The sequence below is a fragment of the Telopea speciosissima genome, chromosome 3 (genome assembly GCF_018873765.1).
Source record: "Telopea speciosissima isolate NSW1024214 ecotype Mountain lineage chromosome 3, Tspe_v1, whole genome shotgun sequence".
NCBI classification, from domain to species: Eukaryota; Viridiplantae; Streptophyta; class Magnoliopsida; order Proteales; family Proteaceae; genus Telopea; species Telopea speciosissima.
In genome coordinates this window covers 20,690,530-20,714,134 of record NC_057918.1, presented here as the reverse complement: position 1 = coordinate 20,714,134, position 23,605 = coordinate 20,690,530, and the positions used below count along the sequence as shown (strand labels likewise).

The window sequence follows — 23,605 nt, the reverse complement described above, 5'->3', positions numbered from 1 at the left end:
ATCATGACGTGGGAAACAGATTTGTGTAGGGGGCCCACAAATGTGAGACGGTGAGAGAGTCTGGGAAGCATTCGCAAGAAATTAGGAGGACCATTCTCGCAGTGAGACCCTACCATTGTGACTCTACCGGTATTGTAGAACGTCGAACTAACAGCAATGGCGACAAGTCGTTATAAGTGGAGATTTTTCCATTTTTTAACACATTATAGTCTCATCAATTTTTTCCCCTTCTCTCCTGCGTAATCTTCTCCCCAGCTAGCGAGGATCTCAGGTAACAATGTGTAAAATTCTTTCCTTTTATTGCGTCAATTCTCATAGGTTAGAAGTATAAATTTGAGTCGTTTCAATGTTTTCTCTTCCATTGAATCTGTTATTTTTATTTGGATTTTATATGATACAGAGTGTGGTAATCAGGTGAAAGATGGGCATTTTCGATGGGCTTCCCACCGAAGTGGCGGATAAACCTGTAAGTGTTTCTTTCCTGATGGATATGGTTACAAGTTTGATTCTCTGTTATTGAGATTGATCGCAATGGTATGGGTTAGGTATGTTTTCTCTGTTAGCAGTTGAATTTAAAAAATGTCGTGCCCTATTGTTGTCAAGAAGACAATGTCCCCAGTAGAGCAGAGATATTTCAAGCCTGCTCCTAAATTAACTAGTTACTTAATTAAATTAATTAAACATATGTGACCATTGAAAGTAAGAAGTGTTCCCATCAATAGGTGCTTGACTCAACCAATTTATTATTGCAGCTTTTTGGTCCACCATATCTAGTTATTATATTATCAATCCTTGATTTTTGTTCATTCAGTACTTGAAGGAAGATCTTTCAAGAGTAGATGAAAGCTGGGCAGCTGCACGTTTTGATTCCTTACCTCATGTTGTCCATATCTTGACATCAAAGGATCGTGAAAGTGAAGTACATTACTTGAAGGAACAGAGTGAAATCGTTGAAGATGTTGTGGATGAAGTTGTGCATGCTTACCATACTGGCTTCAACAGAGCAATTCAAAACTATTCCCAGGTCCATGAAGGGTCTTTCCCTTGACTATGTTATGTTGTTGCTAATCATTTCTGGATTATTCTCCAGTTTCTTGCTTTTTGTGGTGAAGGATGCTAAATTGGTAACCATAAGAATGAGGGTTTGCAATTTCCTTTTACTAGGTTTATGTTTTTGAGTACTGATTCTGTCATGCCCTTACGAAGCCCTCCATAGCTGCCATGTGGCAGTTCATTTGAAGCCCAAATCTGGTGGACATGTTATCCATATCAACATCAAACCATGGTTAAAAGATGAAAAGGAGTAGATCTATTTCCATGATAGGATTAATGAGAATTGCAGTGTTTTGTGAATTGACAAGATTCACTTTGAAACATATAGGAACTAGATATCTATGAAAATAAATGAGGCAACTGTGTTTTCATAACACAAAAGGAAGGATGTCCCAAACGTTGATGCCAAGCGTCACATTGTTCACAAAACTATTATCACGACTTCCACAAACATATGACTATACTTCTTTTAAAAAGATGGTCTAGGATCAAAGGGATATAGCCCATGCTCCTCACATCCACTCCAATAACCCACATCGTCAATAGATCCTGACACAAGCAATGAGAGGGAAAAGAAGGGGACACTACAATTCAAGGACTTAGTGTTATGACTAACAGAGAGGAGGTTAGTAACAAAATTGGGAACATGAAGCATAGAGTCCAGAGGTATATACGAGGTAACAAGTATCCTTCCCTTCCCAGAAATGGATGTCAGAGAGCCATCGACAACCTTAATTTTATCCCTACTTGAACAATCAGAGTAGGAATCAAAGCAATATGATATTCTAGTCATATGGTCTGTAGCATTGGAATCAATAACCTAAGGGGAGAAAGCAACTAAACTAGATGTATGAAGGGCCAAGGCCGAGGTACCTGACTGGGTAAATGAGGAGTCAGATGTGGAGTTGTCCAGCCGAGCCATAACTTGACGGAATGCACTTATATCTTCTTTGGTGAGGGAACAACCATCTAGATGTGGTTCCCCTGTAACCATGGTTCAAAATCTCGTGATATATCGCCAATATTTCGGTATATTTTGGATATCTCGACACTGTCGAGACGAGATGACCATACGAAATGAAAAAAAGTCCAAATTTCGGTATATTTCGTGATATTCTAGTCATATGGTCCGTAGCCATCGACAACCTTAATTTTATCCCTACTGAACAATCGTAGTAGGAATCAAAGCAATATGATATTCTAGTCATATGGTCTCGTAGCATTGGAATCAATAACCTAAGGGGAGAAAGCAACTAAACTAGATGTATGAAGGGCTAAGGCCGAGGTACTCGACTGGGTAAATGAGGAGTCGGATGTGGATTTGTCCAGCCGAGCCATAACTCGACTGAATGCACTTCAGATCTTCTTTGGTGAGGGAACAACCATCTGATGTGGTTCCCCTGTAACCATGGTTCAAAATCTCGTGATATATCGCCAATATTTCGGTATATTTTGGATATCTCGACACTGTCGAGACGAGATGACCATACGAAATGAAAAAAAGTCCAAATTTCGGTATATTTCGTCGAAATTTCGGGAAATTTTGGTAAATAAAGTGTATTAAACAATTTATACATCAGCGTTCGACCATATACTGTCAATCAAGGGTGCAAACCCAAAACACCACTTTGAGTTCATTTTTTTGCAATATGAAGGTTTAAATGTGTTTATTTAACTTAAATAAGGGTGTATATGAAATATCAGGCCTTAATATGGCCAAAAACCCACCGAGATGGAGTGCCGAAATATGTTAGAAAAAATACCAGATTTCGGCGAAATTCCGGTATATTTTGGATATCTCAACCAGCCCGAGATACCGAGATATCACGAGATTTCAAACTATGCCTATAACAGGAGCATTCTTGAAAGAGTCAATTTCTACGACAACAAAATTTGCTCACGTTCCCCCTGCCCTGCCACCTTATATGCTACCAAGATGTGCATATTTCGGTGGAGGACCATGAAAATCTCCACATGTTTCCTTAGTATGTCTAAATTTCCCACAATGCTCACATTTAAACCTGTCTCTGTCCTCACCATGGCCACCACCTCGGCCTCTCCCTCCACACCCCCAAATCTTCTGTGAGGTGGAGGTAAGAGCAGATTTGTTAGATTGTATGGGCCAGAATACCGTGGGGGTATTCTGGACTTTTTCTTCTTCTATTTCTTCTTCTGTTATGTTTCTTGTATGTGGGTTTTAGTCCCACATTGCTTAGTTGTATTTTTGTCATATGATTGCAATGTTATAAATAGAACTGCTTGGGATGATAATTAATCATCCAAGCCTTACTCTAATTCTAAATCAGTCTACATGGTATCAGAGCAGATTTCAAATTAGGGACTACCTCTCTTCTAATTTCAGCTTTTTCTCTTCTCTCTCTCTCTCTCTCGATCTTCTCCTCTCTTCTCTCTCTTCTTCCTTGTTCTCCATTCTCACATAGGGCAGCACCGATGAGGTGATCATTAGATCCAGTTGCTGCCCCCATCACCTCATTACAATGATACACAATTCTGCTCGATAGGAACCAGCCACACCTGCCTGCGATATTTGGATCTTCAATTTTTCTTTGGATTGCTTCTATTACACTTACAAGGAATCAATTCCACCCTTTGAAGGCCACGAACTGCAGCAGGATTGCCCCTTTTGGTTCAGTTCTTATCTCACAATTTTTGAAGACCTCCTTAAGATCGATTCCACCATCACAGGGCTTTTTCCAAAACCCTGCCACCTATCGATCTTGGGGTTGCTGCTGTGTATTACTTTTGATTTTTTGAAGGGTGCTTCTCCAATCATAAAGGCTACCTCGACTTCAGTTCCAGCCACTTCCCTACAGTTTTTTGGCTCATTATCCTCTACATCGATTTCAGCAAATCGGGGTTTTTTTCAAAACCCTGACAATATTAATCTAGGGGTTCTACTTGGCTGCTGTTTTTTATTTTTGGAGACATATATACTCCCATTGAAAGGGGATTCTCTCCAATTTTCAGCCCTTAACTTGAAGGAATACTATTGGGTTTCTCTGCTGCCAGTTTGGATGATTCTGCAAAGTCTACAACTACTTCGGATCAGCCACTTCATGATGGCCAAAGCAAGACAGACTACCACAATTTTCCACCCAATCCTATTAAATTAGATGGCTCAAATTATCTTCTATGGTCCAGATCTGCCTCCTTTGCCATTGCTGGCCGTGGTCTCACCAGCCATATTAATGGCACCAGTGTTATGCCAGATGAACAAGGACCTGCTCAGGAAAGGTGGCTTGCCAACAATGGTGTTCTCATGTCCTACCTGATTGGTTCTATGACTTCAGATTTGCAGCATAATTTTCTTCTCCTTGACACTGCCTCACATATTTGGGTGCAAGGAAACCTACGGGCAGCTTGGCAATGATGCCCAAGTATATGAACTCCAGAAGAAGGTCCTTCGCACCACTCAGGGAGAACTTTTAGTTTCCAAATACTATGCTACTCTACGCAGTCTATGGCAACAATTGGAGCACTTCTCTGACTTTCACCCTACTACAGTTACTGACATTGCTTCCTATAAGAAGCATGTGGACAAGATCAGGGTATATGATTTTTTGGTTGGCTTAAATGTGGAGTATGATCAGATTCGTGTTCAAGTGTTGGGCCATACGCCTTTTCCCACACGTGAACAATCTTATGCCTTGGTGTCCTCTGAGGAAAACCGTAGGGTTACCATGCTGCACCCACCTATTACTGATAGATCAGCCCTCAAGGCTGTTGCCCCGGCTACTCTTGCACCTGTTGACGCTGCTTCTCTTGATGATTCTACTACAGGGACTGTTGTTTGTGAGCACTATCACAAATCCTACCACACCAAAGAGAAGTGCTAGAAACTTTATGGGAAACCAGCTGACTTTGAAGCTAAAAGGGCTGACAAAGATAAAGACAAAGACCAAGGCCCATCAAACTGAGACTGTTACTACAGCCCCTGCTACTGACACTGGTCTATCCCAGGATGATCTGCAGGCACTTCTACGTATGCTAAGGTCTTCCGCTGCTGCTGCCTCTACTACATCAGCTACTGCCAACTCTTCTGCTCCTTCAGGTTCACACTTTGCCTGGTCAGGTATTCCATTTGGAGGTCATTGTGCTTCTGTAGCTTCCCATCCTTGGATCATAGATTCTGGAGCTATAGATCATATGACCGGTTCCTCTAGTCTGTTTCACAGATATTCTCCCACTTCTGGGAAAGACAAGGTCAAAGTGATTGATGGTTCCCTTTCTTCCATATCTGGAAAACGAATCATCAACTACACTTCCTCTCTTTCCTTGTCTTTTGTTTTGCACATTCCTAATTTTACTATTAACCTTCTTTCAATTAGTAGTATTTCTCGTGATCTTAACTGCAAAGTCACCTTTTTTCCTTCTCATTGTGTGTTTTAGGATCTGGAATCTGGGAAGACGATTGGATTGGGTAAAGTGCACGGTGGACTGTACCTGCTTGATGACGGTCGCTTCTCTCCACCACCATTACCTTCTCCTCTACATCAGAACTCCTTGGTCTCTTTTGAACTCTATTAGTGGTACTTTATGTTAGGTCACCCCCAATAGGAATTTTAGCACATTTATTTCCTAGTTTGGCAACCCTACATACTAAGGATGATTTTTTTTGTGAGGCTTGTGTTCTGGCCAAACAGACACGTTCAACTTATCCAATTTCAAATAAAAGGAGTTCTTGTTTTCAATTGGTGCATTCTGATGGTTGGGGCCCTAGTCGTAAGACATTTATTTTTGGTCATTGTTGGTTTGTCTCTTTCATTGATTGTCATTCTAGGCACACATGGGTACATCTTTTGCACACAAAAAATCAGGTTTTTTCATGTTTTCAGCATTTTCATAAAATGATCCAAACTCAGTAATGTAGTCTTAGGTAAGAGTAGTCCCACTAGGAGCCAGGGTAATGGGGTCACACACAAGGGCTGGCCGATTGGGTTAGGGTTTACTAATTTAGGGCAAAAACTAGGGTTAGGGTTGGACAATGGCAATGGGGTTTATGGGGTTTTAATGTGCAGGTCTAGGATGCTTTTATGGCATATAAATAATAGGGTTTGGGTAGGTTTTAAAATTCTGCAATTCTGGACAGAATTGAGTTACAGGTTTTGGGTTTAATGGAGTGGAGGAATGGAGGGGATAGAGTGGGAGTTATGAGCTGGATTTTGGATAGAGTGTAGGGAGAAGTGTGGGGGTTGTATGCTGGAAGTTTGGTTTGAAACTGATGGATAGATCTGAAATTATGAGGGATTCCTAGTTAAGGTAGGAGTTGCAGGTTTAATGGAGGCTAGGGTTTGATGGATGGAGGGGAAGGATATATGCAGGAAACTAAAATTACTTATTGGTTTGATCTCCTTCAAAGGCAGCAGCAGCAACTTGAAGAAGCTTGATTGAAGAAGAAGAAGAACCTCCCGGTACTGGACAGACACAAGGAGTCGCAGGAGTCCACCCACTCTATCCACCTTGAGATCCACAAGGATATACACTCACAAAGAGTAGCAGCAATGGCAGCAAGCATAAAGCTAGTTTTTATTAATCAAATTTGTATTCAATGCTAGCCTCCCGTACAAACTTATATAGAAGACTAAAAAATAGACTTAGACACTAAAAAGGAATGGCCTAACCCTATCCCTAACCTATTAGGTAACTTAAACTGACTAGGAAACTAGAATACTAAAGGAAATAGACTCAAAACATGACTGAACTTATAGAGTCCTAATCCAGCCCAACTTACATCACATGACTACTTAAGTTGTCACATGACCACTTAACCAAGTCACATGATCACTTAAATTGAACCAATTGGATGCAACCAATTTGAACCGGTTCAATTAAAAAACATAAAAATAAACTAAGTATTAGGCTAATCCCGTATGCAACCTATATACCCCTAGTTTAGGCTCATTAAAGTGGCCTATTACATAGAAAACCCTTGGGATTAAAGGCCCAACATGTATATAACCAACCCTAGGCCTATTTCTAAAGAAATAAGCCAATTTCTATGATGAACCTGCATCAACTCTTAAAATATTGAGAAGTGATAATGGAACCGAGTATATAGAATCTCAATTTCAAAAATATTTGGCTGATCATGGCATTATTCACCAAACTAGTTGTGTTGATACCCCTGCCCAGAATGGTGTGGCAAAACGAAAAAATCGCCACTTGTTAGAAATGGCTAGGGCTTTGATGTTTGCTAGGAATGACCCATCTCAATATTGGGGGGATGCGGTTCTCACTGCAGCCTATATCATCAATAGATTACCTTCTCGGGTTCTAAACTCTCATAGCCCGACTGATATTTTATTGGGGAATACCTCCTTTATTGTGCCTCCAAAAGTGTTTGGCTGTGTGTGCTATGCTAGAGATACAAAATCTCCAGGCAAACTTGAACCCAGGGGGTTACGTTGCATATTCTTGGGTTATTCTCCAACCCAGAAAGGTTATAAGTGTTACCATCCCCCTTCTCGCCATACTTTGGTTAGTATGGATGTTGTCTTTCATGAGATCCTTTCCTATTATTCTTCACCACCTCTTTAGGAGGAGAATTCTAGAGAAGATGTGTTGTCTTTTCCTCCTCTTGAGGTTCCTCCAATTTTTAGCCCTACGGCTGCTGCCCAGTCTCCTACGGCTGCTGTCCAGCCTCCTTTGAATGCTGCCCAACCTTCTTTGATTGCTGCCCAACCTCCTTTGGCTGTTACCCCCTCATCCGAAGGGAATCCTTTACAGGGGGAGACCATGGAAAAGAGTGTTGTTAATGTTCCTATTTAGGGGGAGCTGACTCCAGTCTAGAGAACTATTGGTGAGTTTCAGAAGAGGATTGACAACTCCAATATACTCACCTATCAAAGGGGTGGGGCCAACAGAGGGCAGCTTCAATCCACTATAGCACTAATCATAGTTGTCACGTCGTCACGGCGATCCAAGTTGGTGGAGGGGTGTCATGTCGATATATCGACATGTCGCCCGCCATGGCGATCATATCTACCATGTTTTATTTTTTATTTTCTCTATTTTTAATGTCATTTAGTATGCTATAATATATACCCTATAACATAAAAAATTAACATGAAAGTGTACTACTAATCTACTATGGTTTAATTCGTGCAAGTGTAATATCCATTAGTGTATATGAAATCATGGATTATCAAATAATTGATAGCAATAGTCTTGCTGATAATAAAGTTGAAAAATCATGAGTTGAGATATGATTCATATGAAAGTGACTACAAAAGTAACAAAACAAAAAAACAATTACAAGAACGTAATTTATATTGAGTGAATAAAGCTAATAAACAACCCATCTAAACAAAAAAAAAATTGTTGATGTGAATATGTGATTGTGTATTAGTCAATAGTGTATTAGTGTTTTCTGTTTGATGTTTTTTTAATTATTTTAATGTTAGGAAAAAGCATTAAAATAAAAAATGGTTAAAAAAATAACTGTTAAAAAATTAAGTTTTATAATTTGAAACAACCATGTCACCCGATATGGCCGTATATCGTGGTATGGCGTCCATGGCGGCGCCATGGCTACGACATGGAGGCCATATCAATCGATATTCTTACATCATCCATATCGGTGGTCGATATGCCCACTTCTCCAGCGATATGACGCCATGGCGTCGATATGGCGACGCCATGACAACTATGGCACCAATACCCATCCAGTTGCCAGCTCATGATCCAGATCGTTCCTCTCCTGGTAAGCCCTCTTCTCCCAACCTACCTATTGCTCATCGCAAAGGTATTAGGACTTGCACTTTACATCCCATATCTCGTTTTGTTTCTTATAGTTCTCTTTCTCCTTTTCGTGCATTTGTATCTTCTCTTTTTTCTGTTTCGATTCCTAAAAATTGGAAAGAAGCATCTACAAATTGAAAGTGGAAGGCAGCAATGTTGGAAGAAATGAGAGCACTACATAAAAATAATACGTGGGATCTTGTGGCTCTTCCTCCAGGGAAAAAGCCAGTGGGATGTAAATGGGTCTTCGTGGTCAAACAAAAGGCTGATGGTACAATGGATCGATATAAGGCACGTCTGGTTGCAAAGGGGTTCACTCAAACTTATTGAATTTACTATCAGGTGACCTTTGCACCAGTGGCGAAACTCAACACTGTAAGGGTGTTATTATCTTGTGCTGCAAATCTTGGGTGGGACCTTCAACAATTGGACGCAAAGAATGCCTTCCTTCATGGGGAGCTTGAGGAAGAGGTATATATGGACATTCCACCAGGCTTCTCTGATGACAGGACCAAAGGCAAGGTCTGTAAATTGAAGCGTGCCCTTTATGGGTTGAAGCAGTCACATAGAGCCTGGTTTGGCAGATTTCACAGGGCGATGATTTCAGCAGGCTATAAGCAAAGCAATGCTGATCACACTTTGTTTATCAGATGAGTTGGTGACAACGTAACTCTTCTCATAGTCTATGTGGATGATATTGTGGTCACTGGTAATGATGGTGATGCTATCAAGAATTTGAAGCTCTTCCTTGGCCGTGAGTTTGAAGTTAAGGATCTGGGACCTCTGAAATATTTTCTAGGGATAGAAGTTGCTCGGTCTTCAAAGGGCATCTTTCTTTCTCAACGAAAATATGTCCTTGATCTGTTGTCTGAGACTGGGTTGCTAGGTTGTCATCCTTCAGATACTCCTATGGAAGCTACAACAAGACTTAAGGAGAAAGAAGGTGAACCGGTTGACAAAGGTCGTTATCAGCGACTTGTGGGTAAACTAATCTCTCTCTCTCACACACGACCTGACATAGCCATTGCTGTAAGTTTGGTGAGCCAGTTTATGCATGATCCCTATTCTTCTCACATGGAGGCAGTCTTTCGTATTTTGCGGTATTTGAAGTCTGCTCCTGGAAAAGGTATCCTTCTCTCTCCCAATGGTCATCTAAAGATTGAAGCTTATACTGATGCCGATTGGGCCGGCTCCACTGACAGAAAATCAATTTCTGGCTATTGTTCTTTTGTGGGTGGGAACCTTGTCACATGGCGTAGCAAGAAGCAGAATGTTGTGGCAAGGTCCAGTGCTTCCGTGCGATGGCACAAGGAATTTGTGAACTTTTATGGCTTAGAGGATTGTTGCAGCCTTGCAGGATAACGGTGTTGCTGTCCATCTTCCAATGATGCTTTATTGTGACAATAAAGCAGCTATTAGCATTGCTCATAACCTTGCCCAACATGATCGCACTAAGCATGTGGAGGTTGACCGACATTTCATCAAGGAGAAGCTCGAAGCCGGACTCATCTGTGTTCCATTTGTGAAGTCTGCTGATCAGTTAGCCGATGTGTTCACTAAGGGACTAAGTGGCAGAGTGTTTCTTCCTATCTTAGTCAAGTTGGGCATGCATGACATATATGCTCCAACTTGAGGGGGAGTGTTAGATTGTATGGGCCAGAATATTGTGGGGGTATTCTGGACTTTTTCTTCTTCTATTATGTTTCTTGTATGTGGATTTTAGTCCCACATTGCTTAGTTGTATTTTTGTTATATGATTTCAATGTTATAAATAGAACTACTTGGGATGATAATTAATCATCCAAGCCTTACTCTAATTCTGAATCTGTCTACAAGATTTTTCAAGGGAGGGGTTGTTTCCATTGCTACCCGATGATTTTCTTCACTTTGTAAGTATCCACAATCTTCATCCAAAGACAAAATAAGACTTTTACCCAAGATTTAAACTCAAATTGGTTCATATTTAGGGTCAAGACTCAAAAGAAATTAAGTTGCGCTCTGTTATGTACGCACATGGTGCATGGGTGATTTGTTAGTAATTGTTGTTCTAGGTAGTTTTAAGTATTGGGTTGGGAGTTATCAACGTAATGTTGTGAGGAGTAGTTATTAGTAAGTGGTAGGAGTTATTATGGAAGTGGGCTACTTAGTTGTACGGGTAGTTATTTTTAGGTTGTATTTCTATTTAAATGCAATTAGATGTAATGAAAGATAGAATGAATTATCCTAATTATCTCTCTAGATTTGTCTTGAGAAGAGGATTGACGACCTCCTAACTACACTGCGACGCCAAGCTTCGTCCGTAAAGCCAAAACCCTATCCTCTCTCTCTCTCTTTTTAATATAGTTTTATCTATTTTCTCTCCAGCAATATCCATGCACGTAACAAATGGCATCAGAGCTGGGCACGACGGAGGAAATAGACTGTCCCGGGTCTATACGGGTGTATCTTCCTCTTTTCAACAACTTAAAACAAGAGTGGTTGGAAGAGATTTGTTCGAAGATTGACTGTCCTGATCCGTACGGGATTTTCATCAAGTTCTTCAAGCATTGTTGGACCGATGAGTTCGTGGGCATAACATTTGCAATCGGCGGAAGCAACTCGGGAATTACCCCAACGATATTTAGGATCCGGGTGGGAATTATTTAAATTTTTATTACTCTTTTGTTTTGGTTTTGAGGACAAAACCGATTTTAGGGTGATGGATTTGTTATGTATGCACATGGTGCATGGGTAATTTGTTAGTAATTGTTGTTCTAGGTAGTTTTAAGTATTGGGGTTGGGAGGTATCAATGTAAAGTTGTGGGGAGTAGTTATTAGTAAGTGGTAGGAGTTATTATGGAAGTGGGCTACTTAGTTGTACGGGTAGTTATTTTTAGGTTGTATTCCTATTTAAATGCAAGTAGACGTAATGAAAGATAGAATGAATTATCCTAAATTATCTCTCTAGATTTATCTTGAGAAGAGCATTGGCGACCTCCTAATTACGCTGCGACGCCAGGCTTCGTCCGTAAAGCCAAAACCCTATCCTTTCTCTTCGAATGGAGATGCTACTTCGGGAAATGCTATTAAGGGAAATGCTCCTTCGGGAGATGAGCATTGAGTGTGTGGGCTCGGTTTCGCTACCATTAGAAGGAAGTGGCGATGTCGGAGCGGGAAAAGACCAACTCCCCGACGCTGCGGGGTTACAATCCTACTACCTCCTCTCCATGCGTTTTTCTCTCTCTTTTTTTTTAAAATATTTTTATCTATTCTCTCTCCAGCAATATCCACGCACGTAACACTCTCCTTCTCAAAGGTTCGATGGACCTTGGTCTCATTCTCGGGATTGGCAACTGGAGGTTTCTATAGTGATCATACTTCTCCCAAAGATCAATTACTTTATTATGCTATTCTTAAATGAACATGTCACCTTGCCTTATAATTATGACCTTTTGAAGAAGATGGTATACTTTGGCCGAGTTAGCCACTTTGTCAAAAGGTGCTAGCGACACTATCTCATTTGTGTTTAGCTGTATTTTTCCTTATAAACCCGTTGACTTATTTTGGGCTTCATAGAGAAAATTAGACATGTTATTACAGTGGAATTCTTTGCCTCCCATTTTTGGTAGCTGGGCTGGTCACTGGGACTTGGAGCCTTGATATTTTTTTTTTTTTGAGAGGTTCACTTGAACCCATAGGGAGTATCTATCATCTCTTCCTTCCTTTCTCTTTCCCGTACATTCATCTAAAAGTTACTGTTCATGGGTCCTGTTTCCTGTTAATCTATTGAAATGAAATGTCTTCTCTTTTTTTTTTGGTGAAATATTTTAAATTTTACAAGGCGTTATTTGGAGTAAAGGGTGGTCACTGACCAATGTATATTTTCTTATTCCCTTCCCTTTCAGATCTTGAGACTTTTTACTGAATCTGCTGAAAGCATTGCCACCTTAAAGGTTGATTTGGCAGATGCAAAAAAGAAACTTCTTGGTTCCCGCAATAAGCAATTGCATCAGTTATGGTATCGGTCGGTTACATTGCGCCACATAATCTCACTGCTAGATCAGATCGAGGGTATAGCTAAGGTTTGTGCTTTCTGTTTTCTGTCAGTCATGTACCTGTATTATGCCTGCCTTTTGGTTGCCTTTTAATTCAGGTAGTAAGTCAGTAAATACTAGTGACTATTTTACCTTTTTTGATACGAATGTGGGAAATATATTTGCCGACATTTTATCATACAAGGAATGAATGAATATGTATTGATATTGCTTTTACTAGGGTCATACTTCAGCATGTTGTGAGCTCGAGAAAACAACAGGTGGTTCCCCACCTAGGGACAAGTGGGACTGTAATGGTTTGATCAGCACCCGGAAGAGCTAATCCATAGTGGAAAACCTAGAGGCTGTGTGACTCTAGGTAGTGGATGTAGGCAGTGGCCAAACCATTCTAAATGTTGTCTTTTACTTGTGTACTTTTTAGTTATAATCTCTTGCATTATTAGTGTATGTAGTCTTAGCATTTCCAATTCACCCCCCTCTTGGGCTACATCTTTTGATCAACATAAATGTTGTTTGTGGTAAATTTACTTTAGTTCCCACTGGATGGTCCAAACATCTTCAATATCATTTTCCTTCATCTCAATTTGATCACTTTTTATCATGAGATGGCTTGTTTTCATGTGGAATATGCCAATGCTACAAATTTGGTGATTCTGAAGGTATATACTTGCTTCTGTTCCAAATCTGCCACAGGTTCCATCTCGTATCGAGAAACTTATAGTTGAAAAGCAGTTTTATGCTGCACTACAATTGCATCTGCAGTCAGCGCTGATGCTTGAGAGAGAGGGCCTTCAAGCGGTTTGTTTCTACCTGTGATCAACCTTTTCAATGATACATTATTTATCTCATTAGAATGAAGAATCAGTTCAGTCGAATCGCTTCTATGTTCTAGCTTGAGTGACTGATACTTGAATCACTCTCGTATGTTTAGATAAAGCCTAAGGATATCAGCTTAATAAATTTATGGCACATGAGCATGTCATAATAACCAAAATTGTGTTTGACAATAATGTATTGAAAATTGAATCAAATTAATGCAAATCTTATGATCTAAGTGTTTAAATTGACTACGAGCATATAATTTCCCTTTTAATGCTTTTCAAATGGCACATCATTCAGTTTTTTCCTTTTTACTTCATTTTTCTCTTTGAAGATTTTTTTGCTTGTATACAAATGAACTTTGCATTCAGTTTGGAGCAAACTGATACATTGTCCTTAGAATATATGCTGTTATAATCCAGAGGGTTGGGGGAGTTCAAAAGGAGATTTCAGGTAGGGAAGAAAAGAAACAGAGAGAAATGGAGGAGAAGAAGAAAGGAGAATACGAAGTGAGGAGAGAAGAATAAGTTGTAGTCGATGACTCCCTCTCTCCTATATGCTACTAACTTTGTTAAAACAGTAAAAGTACGATTATACCATTGTAAGAAACACTATTGCCTCCATAGTCCCATAATCCCATGTTCATTTTACATGACTATGCCCAAAGTATGCTCACTAGCTATTCCAACAGGGAATTCAATTGGTTTCACCTCTTATGGATTCAGCATACTCTTTGTATATTTGTACTATATTATCATTGATGTACCAAATTTGTTCCTTTCTTTTGTGCAAGTCATGTTGTAAGGGGCCCCTTTATTTTTATGGGCAAGAAATAGCTGCTTGGTCATGTAGCCCCTGCACCGGTGACGGGGCCAACGACAGCATGCACAGGAACATCTGCATGGATAGGATTTTGATTTCACTGGGGGCTGGATGGTAATTTTTCACGCTTCTATATCTGGATGCAGGAAGCACGCGACCAGGCAGCGTTCTATTTCCCATTTTTTATTTATGAAAGTTTGTAATTTTAGAAGTTAAACAGAATTTTGGATTAATTAGCTCAATTTGTATCATCATCAATATTATAAAGCTGGTGTACTGTTTCTATTTGTTCACTAAATTGTCTCTGTGATTTCCTCAAGTTATCAGCTAAAATTTTTATATTCTAATTATTATACTTGTGCTTTATATAGATCATCCCCTTTATTGCTTGAATACAAGGATCAAATATTAATGCAATGGAATAACTATTGCCAATTGATGACCTAGGGTTTTCCTCGTCGAAAACCTTTAATTACAACTGAAGAGAAGGGTTTTTCCTCTTTGTGTTAAACTCTTCTCCCTACTCATAACTTGAATTACAAAGTTATTCATCCAATCCATAAAAAAAACTAAAAGACTAATAAAGAGCTAAACCCCACTTAACCAAACATGGGTATTTCTGTCCTACTATGCAGAGATATAGTGGAATTAATGGTCAGCAACTAAAAATGATGGGAGAGGGAGAAATTTAAATGGTTTTAAAGAAGTCGATTCAAAATGGTATCCTCTATTGTAATTGACCAAATCAGGTCTAATAGACAGAAAGGATAGTATAATACTAAGGGGATAGAAACATGGTGAGGGAGAGAAATGAGAGACATATATCTTGAATCTGCTGGTGCCACTGCTACGTGCTGCTCCAAATGGAAGGAACTCATCCTTGATTTCTTGAACTCCAGTTTAGGTCATCCATAGGAGAACTAAAGAGTCAAATAGGCTCTTTTAACAACATTGTTGTAATATGGGGTTCAAGGGTATGATTATCCATAGGGTTTATAACTTGTGTTGCCCTAAGGGTGTTGTCTTTGTTCTCCATTAGTCATTATTATAAATAAAGGTGGGCTGTATCTCATAGACACAAGTCACAGTTCCCAAAACCATCATGGTATCAGAGCAGAATCGACCTAGGGATTCTCAACCCTAATCGGCTCTCTCATCTACTCTCTTCTCTCTTTCTTTCTTTCTTTCTTTCTCTCTCTCTCTCTCTCTCTCTTTCTCAATTTTCTCCTAGCACTGCCACCCTCACACCACCATTGCCTAGCCTTCCACCACCACCGCTCCAATCTCTCCCTTGTCCAATCCCAGCTCCAGTTGGATATGCTCAACCTTTTGCTACCTGAGGAGGAAAAAAGGCTATCCACTTTTAGCTATCTTCCCTCTCCTCCCAAGAAGAGAGCTTTCTCTGCCAAAATTCTCGCATTAAATGGCTTGAGCTTGGAGACTCTAATACGGCTTACTTCCATCATTCTTTGAAAGCCTGCTCCAACTCAAACTCCATTCCAATGCTCTTGGCTCAAGATGGCACAACGATCACTGCTGTCCTTGACATAAAGAATGAAGCCATCTCCTACTTCTCCTCTCTATTTTCCCCTCCCCCTCCCCCATCCCCTCTACCCTTATCAATAAATTTGTCCCCTCCTCCCTGTTGGATTACCTTCAATCCATTCCCTCGGATGAGGAAATCCTTAAAGCGGTTTACTCGCACAAAACTAATCGGGCTTCTGGCCCTGATGGGTTCAGTATGGGTTTCTTTTTGGCTAGCTGGGGCATTATCAAAGATAACCTCATCAAAGCTATCCGCAACTTCTTCTTTAGTCCCAGTCTGCTCCCTCGAGTCAACCAAACTTTTGTTTGCCTCATTCCCAAAAATGAGGGTGCCTCTTCCCTGTCCGACTTCAGGCCTATCTTCTCTGTAACCTCCTCTGCAAATTCATTGCTTAAATTCTGGTTAATAGGTTCCAGTTGGTTTTTCCTTCTTAGTCAGCCCGAACCAATCTGCCTTCATATCTGGTAGAAACATTGCTGACAATATCCTCCTTTGTGCAAAGATCGTCCGGGGCTTTGACCGTAAATCGCATTCTCCCGCCGCCCTCATGAAAATTGACATCCACAAAGCATTCGACTCCCTGCGATGGGACTTCATTTGTGATGTTTTGACCCAGATGTCCTTCCCCCCGTCTTTGTCAGCTGGATCCATTACTGCATCTTCTCCCCCTTTTTCTCGGTCATTGTGAATGGCTCCCTTGCTGGGTTCTTCCCTTCGAAAGTCGACATTTGTCAAGGCTGCCCCCTTTCTCCTTTCCTCTCTTCCCTTGGCCTTGAGGTCCTTTCTTGAAGTATTCAGTCTAAAACCGATCAACATCTCATCTCCCCCATCCCCAAGTGCAAAAGTATCAAACTCACTCATCTTGCCTTTGCAGATGACCTCATGATCTTCTCCAAGGCTTCACTCTCTTTTATTTCATCCATCATGTCCTCCCTCCATCTCTTTGAATTTCCCTCGGGTCTCTGTGTCAATCTTTAGAAATCCCAAATTTTTTCTCTCGGGTGTCTCTAAGACTGACAAAGCCACCCTCCTCCGCCTGACTGGTTTTTCCCTTGGGTCCCTTCCTATGAAATACCTTGGACTCCCCCTTATTTCATCCAAGCTGACTGCCCGACATTGCATCCCCATGTTGGATCTTATCCGTAAGAGGCTTCAGCTTTGGAAGGGCAAACTCCTTTCCTATATGGGCAGAATTGTGTTGGTCAAATCCATCCTCCAATCCTCTTACATCTATTGGTGCGGTATCTATGGGCTCCCAAAATTCACAATCAAAGCCATGGAATCTCTCTTATGCGCTTTCTTATGGAAAGGAAAAGAGACTTCTAAATTCCTCCATTTGATTTGCTGGGCAGCCATCTACCGTCCCAAATGGAAGGAGGTCTTAGGATTCGCAGAATCCACGATTATAATATTGCATGCTTTCTTAAGCTAATCTAGAAAATCTCCACAAAGCAAGACTCAATTTGGGTCAATTGGGTCTACTTCTATCTTCTAAAAAATGACTCCATCTGGACTGCTCCCTAGCCTGCAGTCCCCTCTTGGGTCTGGCGCAAATTTCTTCTCCTCCGTCCCTTTGCCCTTAGTGCCACCTCCTTTGTGATTGCTGGTGGGACCTCCACCTCCTTCTGGAGTCTTTTACAACCTCTTAGGTGCCTGTGGTAATGTAGTCCTAGATAGATGAAAAAATCTACCAGGAGCCAGGTAAATTCAGACCCTTGCAACCTACTAGCCAATTGGCAATTATGGGGCTGGTTAGGTCAAAACTAGAGTTAGGTTTAGGTGAATGAGGTAGAGTTTTATTTAGTAAAGTTAGGCAGGCTTAGGGGAAGCTAACAATATAGGTTAAATGATGTTTAATTGAAAGAAATTGAATTTCAGAAAATTAGGGTTAGGGTTTTGGGTTTTGGGAAATAGGGAAAGGGACGAAATAAGGGTTTAGAGTAGGAGTTTGGGCTAGGACTGTTGGTTGAGTGTTAGGAGCAGTGAGGAGGTGATTCGGTTGTGATATGGGCAGATTTGGATGGCTAGAAGTGATGGATCTGTAATTCTAGGGTTTTGGGTTAATGGAGGTGGAGGGGGGATAGGGTTTAAGAGCTAAGATGGGCTTGGGGTTAAAGTCGAGTGAAGGGAATGAGATAAGGTTGCTGTGGCTGAATTTTGGAGGAAAACTGATGGTAGAATTGGGCCGGACAGCTTAGTGAATATTTAGGGTTTAAGGAATTCAAATAAAATAAAAAGGGGGGATGTTAGGGTAGGCTGTGGAGCATTAGAAGAAGAAGGCAGTTGCAGAAAAATTAAATAACTTACTGGTTTTGCAGGAACTCAATAGCAGCAACTTGAATCAGCTTGTAGAAGAGTCTCCCGATCTGAACAGATGCAAGGAGTCGATTGGTAATCCCCCAATCCCTTCACCTTGAGATCCACAAGGCAAACACTCACTAGGAGCAGAGCAGCAGCAACAATGGCAGCAATAGCTTAAAGCAGAATTTGAAAAATTGAACTGTGGGGAGCCTCCAATGATTTCTTTTATTTATAATATGGCCATAGGCCAAATTCTAATACAATCTAAATCTCTCCTTCATAAATCGTGGAAGGGTATGACTGAAATTAAAAATTAATTAAAACAACTTAAAACCAATTAAAACACTTAAACTAAGAAGATTCCTTAGTAACCAATAGGATATAAGACCCTATCAGCCAATAGGAACATTTCACTTAAATTGGACCAGTGTTTCAACCGGTTCAATTTAAAACACTAAAACATAAAAAATAAACTAAGTATTGGGCCAATCTCGTATGCAACCTATGTACCCCTAGTTTAGGCCCATTAAAGTGGCCTATTATATAGAAAACCCTTGGGATCAAAAGCCCAACATATATATATCCCAACCCTAGACTTATTTCTAAAGAAATAAACCCATTTCGATAAAGAATCTGCATCATGTGGGGTCTACTCTACTGGTATCCCTAAATCTGCCCCTCTCTCCTCTATCATCTCCCATGGCTCCTGGTCCCCCCCTCCTCTTCCCCTCGGTCTCACTCAGGTTTGGGCCTTGCTCCCCCCCTTCCCCCCTCATCCCTCTGATTTGGACAAAATCACCTGGCTCCCCTCCCCCAACGGTAGCTCTAGCTCAGCTTGGAACTTTGTTAGACCAAGTGGCCCCTCAGTCCCTTGGCACAAATTAGTTTGGTTCAAAGGTCATATTCCTCGACACTCTTTCAATGTTTGGCGAACCCTTAACCTATGCTTCCCCACACAATTATTTCTCCTTCTCTACCACATCCCTATCTCTCCTTCCTGTATCCTTTGCTGGAATGGTGTTGAGGACGTTGATCACCTTTGTTTTTTCTTGCCCCCTAGCCTCCACTTTTTGGAACTTGGAAGAAAGCCTTAGATTCCATTTGGCCCCGTAGTGGATGTCCCCTATTGTAAACAGCCTTAGAACTGAATGCTTGAGTGATCGATATGGATCACCAAGCTCCTTTATTTATAATCAAAGAGTTACAATAATCATACAAGAATTAGGAAAGCTACCCTTGCCTATTCATATTAGGAATACCCAAATAAGAATAGGCTAAGGGAGAACAAATATAAAAGAGGACAAAACTAATCCTATCAGGTAGAACTACTTATTCTAACACTCCCCCTCAAGTTGGAGCATAAATATCAAACATTCCCAACTTGACAAGAATAGGATGAAAAACTTTCCCACTTAATCCCTTAGTGAACACATTAGCTAGTTGGTTAGCAGACTGCACAAAAGGAACATAGACTAACCCTTCTTCCAACTTCTCTTTGATAAAGTGCCTATCAACCTCCACATGCTTTGTACGATCATGCTGAACAGGATTGTGAGCAATGCTAATGGCAGCCTTGTTGTCACAATACAACATCATGGGAAGACGGATAGGAACACCAAGATCTTGCAATAAGCTTTTGAGCCATAGCAATTCACAAATACCCTGTGCTATAGCACGAAATTCTGCGTCGCCACTCGACCTTGCTACTATGTTCTGCTTTTTACTACGCCAGGTAACAAGGTTTCCACCAACAAATGAGTAATAGCCAGAGATGGACTTCCTATCAGAGGATCCAGCCCAATCAGCATCAGTATATGCTTCGATACGAAGATGGCCATTAGGAGACAGAAGAATTCCTTTTCCCGGGGCTGACTTCAAGTAATGGAGAATTCGAAGAACATCATCCATGTGAGAAGAATGAGGATCATGCATGAACTAACTTACTATACTCATAGCGACGACTATATCTGGTAGTGTATGAGATAGATAAACAAGCTTACCGACCAATCTCTGATAAGGACCTTTGTCAACAGGTTCACCCTCCTTTTCTTTAAGCCGTGTAGTAGCTTCCATAGGTGTATCGGAAGGATGACACTCTAGCATTCCAGTCTCAGTTAGCAAATCTAGGATGTACTTCCTTTGAGAAAGAACGATGCCCTTAGAAGATCGAGCAACTTCTATCCCTAGAAAGTACTTTAGGTTTCCCAGATCTTTTATTTTTAATTCTTGGCCAAGGAAAGTCTTCAATTTGCTGATCTCATTATTATCATTCCCGGTTACCACAGTATCATCCACATAGACTATGAGAATGGTTATTTTTTCACCATTCCTTTTTATAAACAGGGTATGATCAGCATTACTCTGCTTATAACCCACAAAAACCATAGCCTTGTGAAACCATCCAAACCATGCACGGGGTGACTGCTTCAGCTCGTATAAAGCACGCTTCAATTTACACACTTTGTCGCTGGTTTTATCACATGCAAAACCCGGTGGAATAGCCATATACACTTCCTCCTCAAGCTCTTCATGGAGGAAGGCATTCTTCACATCTAACTGCTGCAATTCCCATCCTAGATTTACTGCACAAGATAGTAGTACTCTGATAGCATTCAGCTTTGCAACTGATGCAAAGGTCTTCTGATAGTCGATCCCATAAGTCTGAGTAAATCCCTTTGCCACCAATCGTGCTTTGTATCGATCCACATTGCCATCTACCTTCTGTTTCACCATAAACGCCCACTTACATCCAACTGGTTTCTTTCCTGGAGGAAGAGCCACAAGCTCCCATGTATCATTCTTTTGTAAGGCTTTCATTTCTTCCATCATTGTTGCCTTCCAGTTTCCATCTGTAAAAGCTTCCTGCCAAGGGGAATACGAACAGAAGAAAGAGAAGAGACAAACGTACAGAAGGATGGAGAAAGGGAATCATAAGAGACTACCTGAGAAATAGGATGCCTAGTACAAGCCCGAATTCCTTTGCGATGAGCAATAGGTAAGTCAGGAGAAGAAGGAGAAGAGATGTTACCTGGAGAACGATTTGGTTCCAGGGCCGACAACTGGATTGCTACTGGTACTGCAGTGGATGGTAGCTGCGTGTTTTTGGAATGTCCCCTGTAGTAGGTTTTGAGATTAGAATCATTAATTTTTTTCTGAAATTCCCTAATGGTTTGTTGGACTGGAGTCAACTCCCCCTGAAGGGGATTTTCAGCATCATCTAATTTCTCCCCCTGGGGAAAATCCTCTTTGTCTTCAGTAGGAGGGAGGGGAGGAGCAGAAGGCTTAAGAGGGTTTGGGTTTGAACCATCTTATGAAAATTTTGAAAACAGGAGAAGACATCACTTTTGTTATGCATTAAATAAACCCAGGTACCCCTATAATAATAATCAATAAAAAAAACAAACCAACGATGGCCTTTGAGGGAGGGTTTTAGGCTAGGTCCCCAAACATCAGAATGAACAAGATGAAAAGGAGAAGAACTTCTTTTATTAGAAATAGAATAGTTGGAACAATGTTGTTTGGCCAAAACACAGGCCTCACAAAAAAATTTGTCCTTATTACACTCTTTAACTAATGCTGGAAATAAAAAAGACAATGTGCCTAAAGGGGGATGACCTAGTCTTTTATGCCATTGTTGAAGTTCAGAAGAGACTAATGAGCTTTGATGAAGAGGAGAAGGAAGTGGTGGTGGTGAAGTAAGACTCCCATCATCAAGCAGTTACAATCCACCATGCATTTTACCACATCCAATCATCGACCCCGTTGCCAGATCCTGAAAAACACAGTGTGAAGGGTAAAATCACAGGTAAGACTACTGATGGATAGAAGAGTAGTGGTAAATTTAAGGATATGTAAAACGGATGATAAATTTAGAGACTGATAGATCTTTTCCCAGAGACAGAAAAGAGAGAACCATCAGCCACTCGGACTTTATCTTTACCAGAAGTAGGAGAATAACGATGAAATAGGCTGGAGGATCCAGTCATATGATCAGTGGCACCAGAGTCTATGATCTAGGGAGAAGAGACTACCGATGCACAATGACCAGCAAAAGAAATACTTGAGTGGGCTAAATTTGAACCTAGAGGGTTGGAAGAACTGGCAAGAGTCGATGTAGTAGAAGTAGCGGAAGCCTGTAACATACGACGGAAAGCCTGAAGTTCATCCTTGGATAGTCCAGTGTCAGTAGGAGGAGGAGTAGTGACAGCCTCAGTATGATTAGCTTTGTTTTGCGATTTTTGAGCAGCACGCTTAGCTTCAAAGTCGGCTGGTTTTCCATGTATCTTCTAACATGGGGCCTTAGTGTGCTACAACTTACCGCAATGATCACATTTGACTGCTGCCTTTCCAGACTTAGAATTTCCAGCAATAGGAGGAGTAGAACCAGTCCCAGTGTGTAGGGCTGATCGATCTGGAGGTGTAGTATTAAACATAGCTGCACGTCGTCGATCTTCAATATGAACCAATGCATAGGTCTGTTCTAGTGTAGGGAAGGGATCCTTGCTGAGAATCTGAACCCTAATTGGATTGTATTCAACATTAAGGCCAGCCAAAAAATCATAAACCCTAATTTATTGACATGCTTCCTATATGCAACGATGTCATTGGCAGTAGTGGGCTGATAATCAGAGTAATGATCAAGTTCTTGCTAGCACTTGCGAAGTTCAGCATAGTATTGAGAGATAGTCAACTCATTTTGTTTAGTGTCATGAATTTTTTTTCTTAACTCATATACCTGAGCATCATTCCCAACCTCGGAATAGGTATCCTTTGCAGCCTTCCATATTTGGGCAGCAGTGTCAAGGAGAAGATAGCAGTGTCAAGGAGAAGATAACCGGGTGCAATGGAAGAATGCATAGAATGTAGAAGATATGACATTACCATAGAGTCATTAGATAACCACTGAGTCAGGGCAGGTCCTTCTTCAACAGGTTTGGGAAGGCTGCCGGTAAGGTGTCCTGTGTAGCCACGGTCAACAATAGTAAGGTAAGTAGACCTTGACCACATCAAATAATTAGTCCCATCTAGTTTAGTGGGAGAAGCAAAAGGAAGGTACTCTGGACGAGCAGATCCATCTGAGTCAGCTGAAGTAAGATTAGACATGATGCCGAAAGTGTAGAAGACACGAGTTTTGAAATTCCCACAAATTGAACCGTCAGAATAGGCTCAAACTTGGATCGAATTCTCTGTAGGTAGTATGGAATAAGTCCTCAAAAAATCAGCAACTTCTGATGAATAAATAAAAAACCCTAGCAGGGCAGATGTCAGA

At 40.8% G+C, this 23,605-nt stretch overlaps 1 protein-coding gene across 1 annotated transcript in view; it reads left to right on the top strand.

The window, feature by feature from the left end:
- The first annotated feature begins 222 nt into the window (after positions 1 to 222).
- LOC122654531 (exocyst complex component SEC8-like) overlaps positions 223 to 23,605 on the top strand; it is a 115,878-nt gene continuing 92,495 nt past the window's right edge. The window contains exons 1-5 of the mRNA XM_043848658.1: positions 223 to 271; positions 401 to 466; positions 812 to 1,024; positions 12,699 to 12,875; positions 13,542 to 13,646. Coding sequence (XP_043704593.1) covers positions 422 to 466; positions 812 to 1,024; positions 12,699 to 12,875; positions 13,542 to 13,646 — 540 coding nt within the window. The 5' untranslated portion in view covers positions 223 to 271; positions 401 to 421. The remainder of the gene's footprint in view (positions 272 to 400; positions 467 to 811; positions 1,025 to 12,698; positions 12,876 to 13,541; positions 13,647 to 23,605) is intronic.